General features: G+C 41.0%; 1 protein-coding gene across 1 annotated transcript in view; it reads right to left on the bottom strand.

Moving 5' to 3' along the window:
- The window catches only part of tgfbr1b (transforming growth factor, beta receptor 1 b), an 87,689-nt gene that overhangs the window by 35,709 nt on the left and 36,124 nt on the right, over positions 1-15,856 (bottom strand). The window contains exon 2 of the mRNA XM_053635696.1: positions 4,419-4,664. Coding sequence (XP_053491671.1) covers positions 4,419-4,664 — 246 coding nt within the window. The remainder of the gene's footprint in view (positions 1-4,418; positions 4,665-15,856) is intronic.

Below are 15,856 nucleotides of genomic sequence, written 5' to 3'. Positions count from 1 at the left end.
GAGAGACAGAATAACAACAAAAAAATCCAGAAAAACGCATGTCAAAAATGTTATAAATTGATTTGCATTTTAATGAGGGAAATATGTATTTGACCCCTCTGCAAAACATGACTTAGTACTTGGTGGCAAAACCCTCGTTGGCAATCACAGAGGTCAGACGTTTCTTGTAGTTGGCCACCAGGTTTGCACACATCTCAGGAGGGATTTTGTCCCACTCCTCTTTGCAGATCTTCTCCAAGTCATTAAGGTTTCGAGGCTGACGTTTGGCAACTCGAACCTTCAGCTCCCTCCACAGATTTTCTATGGGATTAAGGTCTGGAGACTGGCTAGGCCACTCCAGGACCTTAATGTGCTTCTTCTTGAGCCACTCCTTTGTTGCCTTGGCCGTGTGTTTTGGGTCATTGTCATGCTGGAATACCCATCCACGACCCATTTTCAATGCCCTGGCTGACGGTACATGGCCCCGTCCATCGTCCCTTTGATGCGGTGAAGTTGTCCTGTCCCCTTAGCAGAAAAACACCCCCAAAGCATAATGTTTCCACCTCCATGTTTGACGGTGGGGATGGTGTTCTTGGGGTCATAGGCAGCATTCCTCCTCCTCCAAACACGGCGAGTTGAGTTGATGCCAAAGAGCTCCATTTTGGTCTCATCTGACCACAACACTTTCACCCAGTTGTCCTCTGAATCATTCAGATGTTCATTGGCAAACTTCAGACGGGCATGTATATGTGTTTTCTTGAGCAGGGGGACCTTGCGGGCGCTGCAGGATTTCAGTCCTTCACGGCGTAGTGTGTTACCAATTGTTTTCTTGGTGACTATGGTGCCAGCTGCCTTGAGATCATTGACAAGATCCTCCTGTGTAGTTCTGGGCTGATTCCTCACTGTTCTCATGATCATTGCAACTCCACGAGGTGACATCTTGCATGGAGCCCCAAGCCGAGGGAGACTGACAGTTCTTTTGTGTTTCTTCCATTTGCGAATAATCGCACCAACTGTTGTCACCTTCTCACCAAGCTGCTTGGCGATGGTCTTGTAGCCCATTCCAGACTTGTGTAGGTCTACAATCTTGTCCCTGACATCCTTGGAGAGCTCTTTGGTCTTGGCCATGGTGGAGAGTTTGGAATCTGTTTGATTGATTGCTTCTGTGGACAGGTGTCTTTTATACAGGTAACAAGCTGAGATTAGGAGCACTCCCTGTAAGAGTGTGCTCCTAATCTCAGCTCTTTACCTGTATAAAAGACACCTGGGAGCCAGAAATCTTTCTGATTGAGAGGGGGTCAAATACTTATTTCCCTCATTAAAATGCAAATCAATTTATAACATTTTTGACATGCGTTTTTCTGGATTTTCTTGTTGTTATTCTGTCTCTCACTGTTCAAATAAACCTACCATTAAAATTATAGACTGATCATTTCTTTGTCAGTGGGCAAACGTACAAAATCAGCAGGGGATCAAATACTTCTTTCCCTCACTGTACATTGTGTACAAACTTCAGAGCATGCAAATTCAACCTTCTGAAACTATTAACTCTATTACATCCGATACGGTGTTTCCATAAAGACTCTTTATTCGGCGAGTAATAAATAGCCAAATTCAGTTCGCTGCTCCTCCATTTTCTACCAAACAAAAGCCCACAGTCCACCTTTCTTGTTTTCGATTGGTGCACGTGACCCGTGGCTTGATGATTCATAAGTAGAGTTCATCTACATAGCAAAAGCAACCTCCACCATCTTTTTCTATTTCAGCGAATTGGGTTTTTTAAATGTGAATTTTATTCACCGATTTAGCTGAAAAAGCTGAAAAGTATAGCTTTCAGGTTTCCCACATCGCTGTAGCAAGAGGACCACATTCCCTTCAAACATCCAGTTTTCCTGGGGAAAACTAAGGCTGTTGGAAGTGGTATTAGTGAGTCCAGCAGGTGGCGCTCATCCCGTGAGCTGTGTGGGGCCTAATACCCCAGTATAGTGACAGGGACACTATACTGTCTGTAAAAACAGCACCATCTTTCGAATGAGACATTAAATCGAGGTCCTGACTCTCTGTGGTCATAAAAATTCCAGGACACTTATCGTAAAAGAGTAGGGGTATAACCCCAGTGTCCTGGCGAAATTCCCCCAGTGGCCCTTTTCTATCATGGCCCCCTAATAATCTCCATCTCTGAACTGGCTACATCACTCTTTCCTCTCCACTAATAGCTTGTGTGTGGTGTGGTTCTGGCACACTATGGCTGGCGTCGCATCCTCCAGGTAGATGCTACACACTAGTGGTGGTTGAGGAGATCATGTCTCACAGGAAGACGTGCACAAAGAATCTTGTTCTGCTGTGTCCTGGCACTGAGGTGGCAGAGTGAACTTTCCCTGGCTGTTCGAACAGCTGAATCACTGTCTGTCTTCAAACGAAGACCAAAGTCCTACCTCTTCACTAAGCACTTAAACAAGCTCTTTAAAAACCCTCCACCCGGACTGTTTTGCTCTCTGACAGGGTTTTAGCCGATAGTGTTCTCAGACCCTGAGCTATTTATGCCAGCATGAGGATATGATTTTGATGGAGACTATAATGCACTTTTATAAAATGCTTGAAATGTAAACGTTATAATAAAGTCCATGCAAGGCTTTTTTTTTCCAGCATGCCATCACTGTAATAACTTAATAGCAGAGTTCCAGCAGAACAGAGAGAGAATGAGAGTGTGTGTGTGTGTGTGTGTGTGTGTGTGTAGGCAGTAGGTTCAGTTAACTCCCCATGAAATGCAAATGCATTTTTTTTCCACTTGCCATAGCCGGCTATAGACCAGTGACTCGGGTCAGTTGTTTCCTGAACTAAAAGACAGATTAAAAAAAAAATTTATGCACTTTTAGTTCTGACCTTTACCAAATAATAGAGAACGAAGCATTCAAAAAATGTACCCACACTCCTCCAAGCGATTAAACGACTACCCGGTAATTAAATTTGTTTAACCAAAGTGAAATAAAAAACTTTTAAATGTGCCCAATTGCACTTCCCACTGCATCTCCAGGGTTAATTCACTGTGACTTATAAAAGTTTGCTTGCTGGACTTGCTGCACAGGACAGTTTGATTAATAACAAATAATAAATATGCGCTCAGCAGGGTCTGAACACTCTTCGCCCCCAGCGATGAGTTCTTGCCAAGTTACACAGAACAATAAGGAAACCTAAGATGAAAATACATAAAGTAATAGTAGCTCAATACCGGTTGCGTGAAAGCTGATTGGCTGAAAGCAGCCATGAAGTAATTCAGTGATGATTAAAAATCCAGATACAGATTAGCAGAGCGATGCAGCACAGCAGATTTCAGCTCAACTGGACTTTTGGTTCCTGAGAAACAGCTATTAACTTACCTCCACTTCCTTTCAATGGCCATGCCCCAACCTTTGCAGAGGCCCTCAGAAACATGTACTGAACATGTCTTTCAAGATTGATTCAAATCCATATTACCAATCATGAATTATAGCTATTTGAGTAAACAAGCTCCACCTCCATAGTACTGATTGACGTGTGGTGGCCATATTGTTTACAAATGTCAACATGTTTCTTAAAATATTTACACTTTGCTGAATATCTTAATACCCAAGTTGTGAAGATAGGCCAAAAATCCTAGGCCTAGTTTGCAGAAGTATCTTTTTCCTATTAGAAAAAATTCCATCATGGTGGAAATTAGTGGGCGGGGCCATTATTAGGTGGACCGGGTCAATCTCTCAGAGTACTACCTTCCGACTATGTTTCACGTCCGTACAATTTAAGGTTTCGCCTGCGTGATTGGTTTCAGCAGAGAATCAGAATAATAATTAAAGCTGCAAGCAGCATTTTCGGGGGCCAAGCACCCAGACTCAGTGAGCTGTACATTCACAGACGTGCTATAATTGTTGCATAAGCAATCACAGGAAAGCACAGACATAACAATAGGCAAAGGTACTCGAGAATGATTTGTAGTTTCATGCATTTGACAGTCTGTAATGAGAGAACGGTTTTGAATATCAATTAAGAAAAAAAAAACAAAAAACAACAGTTTATGACAAAATCCAAGATGGCAGAAAATCTAACTAGGCAGTGCATTGAACTTGTCTCAACCCAGGGAATCCAGGGATGCCTTTTTAAATTTTGGACACACAGTTAAAAGGTTATGACCATAAACGTACTTCCAAATTAGGTCCAAATCTGACCCGATGATGGCGCTAAAGCATTGGAAGCATTTCATCCACATTTGATGGGAATGTTCCTTAGACCCTCCCCAATCAGTGTGCCAAATTTCACAGGAAGAAAAGGTACAATAACAATAGGGTGCCTAATATGAAGATCCTAAAAAAATCCTAACAAAAACACTATGTGCTTGGACCTCTACACATTTTGACAGGTGTACTTATTAAGGCTGGCAGTGTGTGATTCTTGTTGTGTGTCCTGACCTGGAAGGATGCTGAGGTTGGGGTTCTTGTTGCACCAGTCCATGTTGCAGCACATGGGGTACACGCCAGTGTTGTCCCTGGCGGACGGTGCGCAAATGAAGGGCCGGTCACGTGGGATCAGCTCACTGTCATTGATACACCAGCTATCCTTCTTAGTCCCACTGGCCGACTTGGTGATGGCGAAGTAGCACAGGCCGTCTGTGGTGCACGTCGAGTTTGGGCAGCGATGACAGTAGCATTGTAAGGCTGCGAAGGCACAAACATAAGTTTAGTTCACTTTAAACCTTACAAAACAGCCTGTACAAACATACAAGACTTTCTCATCTCATTAGCACTACTGAGAAAATGCCTTTCTGCTTTTGAATTAAAATCAACACAGACAAGAACACACAAGAAATCTCGGCAAAAGACCAAAAAAAAAAACAACAAAAAAAAAATAAACAAAAACGCAGGCACGGTTTTGAAATACAATCTAATTGCTTGTTAAATAAAACCGACGCCCACAAACAAACTGAACTGGGGATTGTGCTCCTTTACTTCAATCTCTCATTAAGAAGAAAATTGTCGATTCAACACATAATCACGCTTCATTGTGTCATTTGTCACACACTTTTAGATCACAAGTGAATCCAGACACTGAGCTGTTCAAGGACTCAAGAGTGACACAAACGCTGCCGAAGTGAATATCAGAGTATTCATACAAAAATAAATAAATAAACTGGCCAGTTTTTCATCTAGTTGCATTGCATTTACAGTACTTGACTTTTAAAAATAATAATAATAATAATAATAATAAATTAATACCTAGTATCTGTAATCCCAGGCTGCATGTGCAGCACCAACAATTGTAATGTTTTAAGGTAAATACCTGAGTTGCTTTTATAGTTTTCTTCAACCAAGACAGACACATTTGTACTAAAGTAACCACTTTTATCTTTTTAGTCAGGATCATAGTAGGGCTGAGAGATATGAAAAAAATTACCCATCACGATACTCGAGGATGTTTCTACGATACACGATGCGTATCACAATATATAATTTAGCTACACTGTACACAAAACAATGGTAAAATAAACAAAAAAAAATGTTCAACTGAGTTTGACAATACTTTTCTTTAATGCCTACATAAACCCAAGAATATTAAGTTTTAAAAAAAAATACATCAAATCAACAGCATCTATTCAGTACCATTTAATTTGTAATTATTGAAAACGTAAAAAATACACCAACATACCAATGATATCTCCGAAAAGTGTATCGTGAAATCATTTATCACGATATCGAACTTATATCGATATATCACCCAGACCTAGATCATAGTGGATACTGATTGGCATATCTAGAGGAGCAAGCTGACAGCATATTGGCATCAATGTTCAAGTGCATTCTGGGTGCTTGCCTGTGAGTAACAAACTGAAGATCGCCAGCATCCACAAGCAGATGCATATCTGTAGTATGAGGTTAGTTGTTTCCCCCCCTGAATTCTGATTATTTATTTAAAACAGACAACAAATAATGATTTAAATTCCTAGAACTCTGTTTCATATTCCATTGCCACTGGGAGCAACTTGGGGTTCAGTGTCTTGCCCAAGGACGCTTTATCACATGGGCTGGGAATTGAACCGCCAACCCTACAATCAGTAGAAACCACGCTCTACCACCTGAGCCACGGCCACCCTGGGAAGGTAAAGCTTGCAGAAGAGTCAAAACACACACACACACTCTACACAGTAAGTTGTCTCACAAAGCACAATAATGTACTGCGTCTCAAATCGAAAACTCTGACCTTACATTCATAGGTATTTAGTAGAAAATCCAGTAGACTGGCACGCAAAATACAGCTTTTTGTCACATGAAAGCGACACGATAGGCTTTTAAAATTCCGATGTCAGTTCTAAAGGCATTTGACAGAAATGTTTGTCTATACCGGTGGACAAATCACTTGCCCGGATATCCACACAAGCAGATTTGACGTCCATACCAAAATACTATCAAGACACAAGAGAACAGAACCCTTCGGCGCTGTTGGCACATTGGCCAATTATTTACATTTTTATCATATACTCCTTGTTATGTATTAATACACATAACTAGCTAACTAGCATGCCAAATTATTTTTATATTATGCTAGCTAGCCTACTCAATTAAGTTTCCAGGCAACCAACACCCGGGAGCGGTTAGCACACTGGAGCTTTCGCTTGCCCAGTGGACTCGTTAGTGGATTTTTTTGTCCACCCCTAGTCCAAATCACAGCAAGATGACCGTCTACTTCAATGCTGCGGCTTTCTGTCAATGTCACCAGTGTCACCATCGGGGATTATGGATGAGGAACAAGTCCCAAACAACTAACTATAGGGGAGAAGAAACACAAAAGACACCATGGATAAAGAGAGACACAGAAGTAGCAAGGCATAGAGACCAGATGGAGTGGTGATGATGATGAGTGAGATGGAGAAAGAAAATGAAAAGAATTTCTGCGCAGTCCTAACCACAATGAATTTTCAAAGCAAAAAAAAATTCCAGAAGGTTTTAAATGGTCAAGACAGCCCTTAAGATCGATTTAAACAAAGACTGTTGCAATCTAGTTTCCTAGAAATGAAATGCCTGGGCGGCGTTTCTCAGACGACACTTAAAGGAAGTAGAAAATTCTTTAGAACAGACATTGGGAAACAGTAGTCTAGTTTGACTACAGGCCTGATGTGTTGTCAAAGAAGACGACTAGTCTGAGAGAAAAGACAAGTGATAAGCACTTTCCATGGTACGGAAATTCAGAGCTGGTCTGGTGAAACGACTCACGCTGGATGGAGGGGAAAATCCCAAAGGGAGGGTCTCTGTAACGGTGTCTAGAGAGCTGTTGTTTACTCCCTCGATTCTCTGCTGCCTCAAGACACTTAAGCGCTGAGGTGGTTTATGCAACTTCCCGAGATACGAAATACACTCTTACTCTACGACTCGAGTAATGAACTCAAGCAGCAAACTGACTTAAAAAAGTGCGAAAAAAACCCCATTAGAAAATAAATTGTATCCTACTGAAAGTGACATGGCTGAAAATTCAATAAAGCTGCTTGTGCTATATGATTAATGAAGGCTTGGCGAGTGTCAGTAACTCGGGAGTGCTTCAGTGAGTCAGACGTGCGAGAAAGTCTAGTGAGTTAACCAAAGCTGAAAATAATTGCAGTCGCTGGTGGATTCGATTTGCAGGACTGTTGCATCAGACACCATACTAGTGAACAGTCCAAGATGAGGCAAGTCCCATACAAACACAGGTAAAAGGCAAGAGAAATGCCACCGATGGGATTCACCCTGCAGGTCTATTCATAGCCAGGCCTGATTCGGAGACTCAGAATGAGATCACAGACATTTCTCTTTAGCTGAAGAATAATCCGTGTATGTGTAGTTGTCGGGTTTTGTCCAAAATGGTGCTTTAATGCCTATAACATACCTTTTGGCCCCTCAACTGTAACAACCGATAAATACGTATATTTCACCAGACTGATGTGGAAATGTTTTGATTTACTTTCTAATCTCGTCTAGGCTTTCTTCCTACAAAGATCATTTGAACAGACTTAAGTCTAATCATTTTAGTTTATAAATCAGATACCAGATAATTAAATCTTTAAATGTGAATTTATCCCATTTCACTTTTGGGGGTATGCAGATTTTAAAATCTTGACTTTACATTTACGGCATTTGACAGATGCCCTTATTTACATTTATTCATTTAGCAGACGCTTTTATCCAAAGCAACTTACAGATGAGGAAATACAAGCAAAGCGATATATCAAGCGGAGAACAATACAAGTAGTGCTACCATACAAGATCTTTTAATTGAGTTCTAGAAAACCAAAGTGCACAGAGTAGAGGTGTAAGAGCCAGAGTAAGGTGTGTTTTTTTTTAGGGGTTAGTTAAGTGCTCACGGAAGAGGTGGGTCTTTGGCTGCTTTTTGAAGATAGTGACAGATTCTGCTGTCTGGACTGAGGTTGGAAGTTCATTCCACCACTGAGGGACTGATAGTGTGAAGGTTCTGGAAAGGGACCTTGAGCCATGCTGAGTAGGCACTACTAAGCGTCGGTCGTTAACCGATCGTAGATTGCGTGAGGGAACGTAAGCCTTCAGGAGAGTGTTAAGATAGGGCGGTGCTGATCCAGACAAGGTCTTGTACGTGAGCATCAAGGCCTTGAATTTGATACGGGCGGATACAGGAAGCCAGTGGAGGGAGATGAAGAGGAGTGTGACATGGGTTCTTTTGGGCTGGTTGAAGACAAGACGGGCTGCTGCATTTTGAATCATCTGAAGAGGTTTGATGGAGCTGGCTGGAGGGCCTGAGAGTAGTGCATTGCAACAGTCCAGTTTTGACATGACAAGAGCCGGACTAGTAAATTATCCAGAGCGACTTACATTTATACATCTGAGCAGTTGAGGGTTAAGGGGCTTGCTCAAGGGTCCAGCAGTGGTAGCTTAGTGGTGCAGGGATTTGAGCTCACAACCTTCTGATCAATAGTCCAACGTCTTAACCACTAAGCTACCACTGACTTCTAGTTAAGATACATGAAAAAGAGAAATAAATTTATATTTGTTTTTGCTGTTGACTGAAGACATCTGGGGTTGAGTTCAAAAGATGAATATGAGAAGAGAGAGTTTAGTATTTCAGTTTTGATTTCCTGGTATTTATATCTAGCCAACATGAAGATCAGAGAGCTGTCTCCGAGAGAAAAACACGCCATTTTGAAGCTAAGAAAAGAGGGGAAATCAATCAGAGGCTCTGCACACACATTGGGCATAGCCAATACAACAATATAGAATGACCTGAAAAGGAAAGAAACCACTGCTGTACTGAGCAACAGACAACGAATGGTGTAAATGATGTAAATACCAGGAAATAAAAGCTGAAATTCTAAACTCTTGTCTCATATCCAGCTTTTGATCTCAAACCAAAGTGTCTTTGGTGTATAGCACAAACAAATGAATTGGCCTTGCCGTTCCAAGAGTTTCAGAGGGGACTGTATGCATGAGACTGCAGTAGAAGTACACATAATACTTTGGACAGTCATGTTATAAAATAAAAATATATTTAAAAAAAAAGTAGTATATAAGGATTACACAATAAAATAGTCAAAATGGGCGAAACAGACTACATTCAAATGGCTCTAAGGATCGAAAGATGTGGTCGTTGAGGAAAACAGGAAGTGCTGATCCTGATGATAACTGGGTACTCTAAAACAAAAATATATACAAATTAAAACGCTAACTAAAACTAAAAATCATAGCATTTAAACTAAGTGCAAAGTAAAGAAAAGGTCATCAATCCAAGAATCCTGGATGCACAATTGATCGCAAAAAGCCCTCATACACAGCTTATTCTATGATTTATACTGACCCTAAATGAACAGTATGGTAGAATTAATCTGGAACACCACGGGGACTTAATGAACACAGGGTCTCTAAACACAAACCTGACATTAAAAATGCTTTAAAAATGGTAAGTCACTGTATAACGGACAACTGTTTAATAGTCTTTCCTCAGCCAGTCCTGGGCACACAAGCAGGAAATAAACCATCTGAGTAATAATATATGACATATGTGCATTGTGGTTCAGGAACACAGAAGCTGAGTAAGCAGTTATTATCTTCACATGGTGAAAACGAATGCATGTAAAACACTTTATTCAGCGTGAGACACAGGGTATGTGCCGTTAGTGATACAATACGGTGTAATAATTTGCTTTCTTCTACCACCTCCTTCTTCTTTTGCTAAAATTAATCAAGCCTATTCATTTTAAGAGAAATATTTCCCTTTAAGAATGTTCACTAGATGGAAAGTGTTCCACAGTCTGAGCGACTCTGCACATGTCTATGCTAATGTGCTCTGAACACACGCGTACTTCTGATGAGTCACCTCAAGTGTACTGTATAGTGGTGAAGACTATCGTGTGGAGAATAAGACGACTTTTTAGCAGGGGTCATACTCTGGCAGACCGCTGAGTGAGCAATATACACTATGTGGCCAAAAGTTTGTGGACACATCACCATCACACATATACAGTGAGGGAAAAAAGTATTTGATCCCCTGCTGATTTTGTACGTTTGCCCACTGACAAAGAAATGATCAGTCTATAATTTTAATGGTAGATTTATTTGAACAATAAGAGACAGAATAACAACAAAAAAATCCAGAAAAACGCATGTCAAAAATGTTATAAATTGGTTTGCATTTTAATGAGGGAAATATGTATTTGACCCCTCTGCAAAACATGACTTAGTACTTGGTGGCAAAACCCTCGTTGGCAATCACAGAGGTCAGACGTTTCTTGTAGTTGGCCACCAGGTTTGCACACATCTCAGGAGGGATTTTGCCCCACTCCTCTTTGCAGATCTTCTCCAAGTCATTAAGGTTTCGAGGCTGACATTTGGCAACTCGAACCTTCAGCTCCCTCCACAGATTTTCTATGGGATTAAGGTCTGGAGACTGGCTAGGCCACTCCAGGACCTTAATGTGCTTCTTCTTGAGCCACTCCTTTGTTGCCTTGGCCGTGTGTTTTGGGTCATTGTCATGCTGGAATACCCATCCACGACCCATTTTCAATGCCCTGGCTGAGGGAAGGAGGTTCTCACCCAAGATTTGACGGTACATGGCCCCGTCCATCGTCCCTTTGATGCGGTGAAGTTGTCCTGTCCCCTTAGCAGAAAAACACCCCAAAACATAATGTTTCCACCTCCATGTTTGACGGTGGGGATGGTGTTCTTGGGGTCATAGGCAGCATTCCTCCTCCTCCAAACACGGCGAGTTGAGTTGATGCCAAAGAGCTCCATTTTGGTCTCATCTGACCACAACACTTTCACCCAGTTGTCCTCTGAATCATTCAGATGTTCATTGGCAAACTTCAGACGGGCATGTATATGTGCTTTCTTGAGCAGGGGGACCTTGCGGGCGCTGCAGGATTTCAGTCCTTCACGGCGTAGTGTGTTACCAATTGTTTTCTTGGTGACTATGGTCCCAGCTGCCTTGAGATCATTGACAAGATCCTCCTGTGTAGTTCTGGGCTGATTCCTCAATGTTCTCATGATCATTGCAACTCCACGAGGTGAGATCTTGCATGGAGCCCCAGGCCGAGGGAGATTGACAGTTCTTTTGTGTTTCTTCCATTTGCGAATAATCGCACCAACTGTTGTCACCTTCTCACCAAGCTGCTTGGCAATGGTCTTGTAGCCCATTCCAGACTTGTGTAGGTCTACAATCTTGTCCCTGACATCCTTGGAGAGCTCTTTGGTCTTAGCCATGGTGGAGAGTTTGGAATATGATTGATTGATTGCTTCTGTGGACAGGTGTCTTTTATACAGGTAAGAAGCTGAGATTAGGAGCACTCCCTGTAAGAGTGTGCTCCTAATCTCAGCTCTTTACCTGCATAAAAGACACCTGGGAGCCAGAAATCTTTCTGATTGAGAGGGGGTCAAATACATATTTCCCTCATTAAAATGCAAATCAATTTATAACATTTTTGACATGCGTTTTTCTGGATTTTCTTGTTGTTATTCTGTCTCTCACTGTTCAAATAAACCTACCATTAAAATTATAGACTGATCATTTCTTTGTCAGTGGGCAAACGTACAAAATCAGCAGGGGATCAAATACTTCTTTCCCTCACTGTATGTGATTGTTGAACATCCCATTCCAGATTTAGTCCTCCTCTTTGTTGTTATAATGACCTCCACTCTTCTGGGAAGGCTTTCCACTAGATTTTGGAGCGTGGCTGTGGGGATTTGTGCTCACTCAACTACAAGAGTATTAGTGAGATTGGGCACTGATGTTGGACGAGGAGGTCTGGGGTGCAGCCAGTGTTCCAGTTCATCCTAAAGGTGTTCAGTGGGGTTGAGGTCAGGGCTCTGTACAGGACACTCGAGTTCTTCCACTCCAACCTTCACAAACCATGTCTTCATGGAGCTCGCTTTGTGCACATGGGTATTGTTATGCTGGAACATGTTTGGACCTCTTAGTTCCAGTGAAGGGAAACTGCACAAAGACATTCTAGACCAGTGGTCACCAGCCCTGTTCCTGGAGGTCTACCTTCCTGAAGACTTCCTGAAGCTCCAACTATAATAGTGTCCACTTGACCATCTAATCACTGCCTTAAAAAGTTCTTGATCAACTGAAACAGGTGTATTAGATTTTGATTGGAGATGAAACCTGCAGGAAGGTAGATCTCAAGGAAGAGGGTTGGTGACCATTGCTCTAGACAACTCTGTGTTTCCAACATTGTGGCAACGGTTTGGTGAAGACCCACATATGGCTGTGATGGTCATGTGTCCACAGACCTTTGGCTATATAGTGTATTTCAGATGACTGAACTGAGGACTTGAATGAATACTGCAGCAGAGCTATTAGGGAAAAAAACTGACAGTCAGTACGTTTACATGGACAACAATAATCCGATATTAACCAGATTAAGACGATACTCTGATTAAGAAACTAGCATGTAAACAGCGATTATTGATGACCTTATTCCGATTAAAGTCATACTCGAAGTAAACACAAATGGAATTAAGACATGTGAAGTATTCCTGTTTTAGTCACATTATGGAAGTGTATTACATACATGTACACACCTTAATCACACTATTAACATCGTGTGAGAGTTTTCACCGCATTTTGTGACAGGACACGTACACACACGGCAGCGTTCAACCGTTTTACGGCAAACAAGAGATCACGGCTGCGTCCCAAACCACGTACTTACCTACTACATAGTAGGCGAGATACATGTATCTGAGCTACTATATAGTAGGTAAGTATGCGGTTTGGGACGCAGCCCACGGCTTCAAGCAGTCGTCTATTTCCACTTACAGCATGACAAATAATTAACTGCACTTGAAGCTTTCGTAAAGTTAAAAATAAAACACCCAAAACTGTATACGGTACCATAACGAAGACCAACTGGACGGCGGACGGCGTGGCGTGGTGATGTAATGATGTGTACCGTTAATCGAGCCATGTTCTATAACATGTAACACGGGAACATGAAAGGAATATTCTAAACACAACTCATGTAAACACCTTAATCACAATATCGTCTTATTCAGAATAAGGTCAAGAATTATATTACTGCTGTCCATGTAAACGTAGTCAATGTTTCAGTGACCGAACCATCACACCTTCTATAGCAGATTTTTTTGTTGTCACTTTTCAAATCACATGCGTTTATCTGAAGGAAACTCATCAAACCAGAGACTAGATACAGGATTAGAGACATTAACTCAAAGGAAAGAGTTTTCACAGGCTTTCACAGATTCCATTGACCTCCTCTGGGCTGATTAGCAAACGGATGATATCGATTATTTACAGAGAAAGACAGAAAGCAGTATATTTAAAGGAAAATTAGACAGAAAAGAACACGTCAATTCGCCCCTGGTCAAATTTAAACCTGACATATCATCTTTACAGATTATGCTATTAGTCAAACTTGATAATGTTACGCGCTACTATATAAACATAGCCACTTGTTTTGTTTTGATGAAGTAAACATCAATGGTTAAGCATTAACTGTTATCGCCATTCAGTCATGTTAGTTGCTAATCCGGACCTTCGTAAGCAACTGAAAATGTAGTTGCTGTAGAACATAGAAGAACCGAGGACCAATTAAAGAGAGAGTCCTGAACACGGCTCGTGCATATTGAAAATAAATATGGAAGAGGCCATTACCATCATTTTTACTCCAGAGCATTAAAGATAAAGCATAAAGTCAAGCAATTCTCTTCCAGCGCCTGGAGACAAATCCTGCATGGCTGAGTGAGCTTTACACACCAGAGATCAATGCCTGCTTTCTCACCGCTCCTACATCGTCGTGTCCTCTCGTTCCCTCTCCTCTCCTGATGCAGCATCTACTGTCCTCTTACATTTCCTTCTCTTCCTGTCCTATTTCCAAGCTGGAGCTCATTCAACATTTCCCCCCCCCTTTTTTTTTTTCCTCCGTCGTTCTTCTTCTCCCTACATGAGTCGACCTGCTATGTATGAAATGTACTCACATGCTTAAGGCTGTGTGTGTGTGTGTTTGTGTGTGTGTGTGTGTCATGCTCCCATCCATATGAGAAGGCTATAAAAAACTACTACTAATAACCTAAACACTACAATGTATTAAAATCAGGATACGTGTTTCTGATTACTGTGAAAAGTGTACTGTGCCAATATACTATGTAGAAGCGACAGGTCATTAAAATCTCCCTGATATTCTCCCTCTTTTCTCATTAGATAAGATGAATGTCTTCATCTTCCTCTATCAGATTGCAATGGCAATGACTTTAAATGAGAGCGATTAAAAAGTCACAAAAAACATTCACAGCTCACTACCTGTATATTTTATTTCGATTTATAAGGCTAACGCATTTGGGTCATTCCTACAGTTCGGTGACTTTTGTGTCCCCAGTACATATCATGGCATTTATTATCTAAAATGTTAAACGATATCATTTCTAAAAGTCATACTACAATAATTAACACTTTTCAAATGTTAAACATTATCCAGTCTACCCCAATAAACAACTGTATATATTTTTACACAGTTTTCCCATATCCCTAGGGTTGTGCATTCTGTGTTTGTGATATAAACTTTCAGTCTTTTAATATTGTTTAAACTATATAATTGCTCCTCAGTGGGATTCCTTTGATCAGTGTTTCTAAGGGATTTTCAGATGCCCCTCAAGCTACTGTCCACCCTGTTATGTCTCTTTAATAATAAAGAGCTATCTTGTGTATTGACATGCTTTTGTGGAGCTCACACTCTTTTTGGAGGGAAAACAGCTGTGGAAGGTGAGTGACTAAATCCCCCTTTTAATGTCTATTTTTCCTCATTTTATCTCAGCGGTCTGATATGGTCAGCCGTAACATGCCCAGCCTGTTAAGAGAAACATGTGAAAGCGTAATAAAATTTCAGAACCGGCAGTGTATCCATATGCTCACATTTGTGGATCGAGATCATCCTTAAGCCAGAAATATGGTCATATATTATCCATATTGTAAATTATATCTCAGTGCGCTTTTTCTGAGTGAGATCTTTTTCTTACATTTTTATATATATATATATATATATATATATATATATATATATATATATATACACACACACACACATACACATATAGTGTCTCACGAAAGTGAGTACAACCCTCACATTTTTGTAAATATTTGATTATATCTTTTAATGTGACAACGCTGAAGAAATGACACTTTGCTACAATGTAAAGTAGTGAGTGTACAGCTTGTGTAACAGTGTAAATTTGCTGTCCCTTCAAAATAACTCAACACACAGCCATTAATGTCTAAACCGCTGGCAACAAAAGTGAGTACACCCCTAAGTGAAAACGCCCAAATTGGGCCCAAAGTGTCAATATTTTGTGTGACCACCATTATTTTCCAGCACTGCCTTAACCCTCTTGGGCATTGAGTTCAC

The sequence above is a fragment of the Ictalurus furcatus genome, chromosome 1, assembly GCF_023375685.1.
Source record: "Ictalurus furcatus strain D&B chromosome 1, Billie_1.0, whole genome shotgun sequence".
In the NCBI taxonomy this organism is placed as follows: Eukaryota; Metazoa; Chordata; class Actinopteri; order Siluriformes; family Ictaluridae; genus Ictalurus; species Ictalurus furcatus.
The sequence above is the reverse complement of the archived record's forward strand: the minus strand, read 5'-3'. Positions and strand labels throughout refer to the sequence as shown.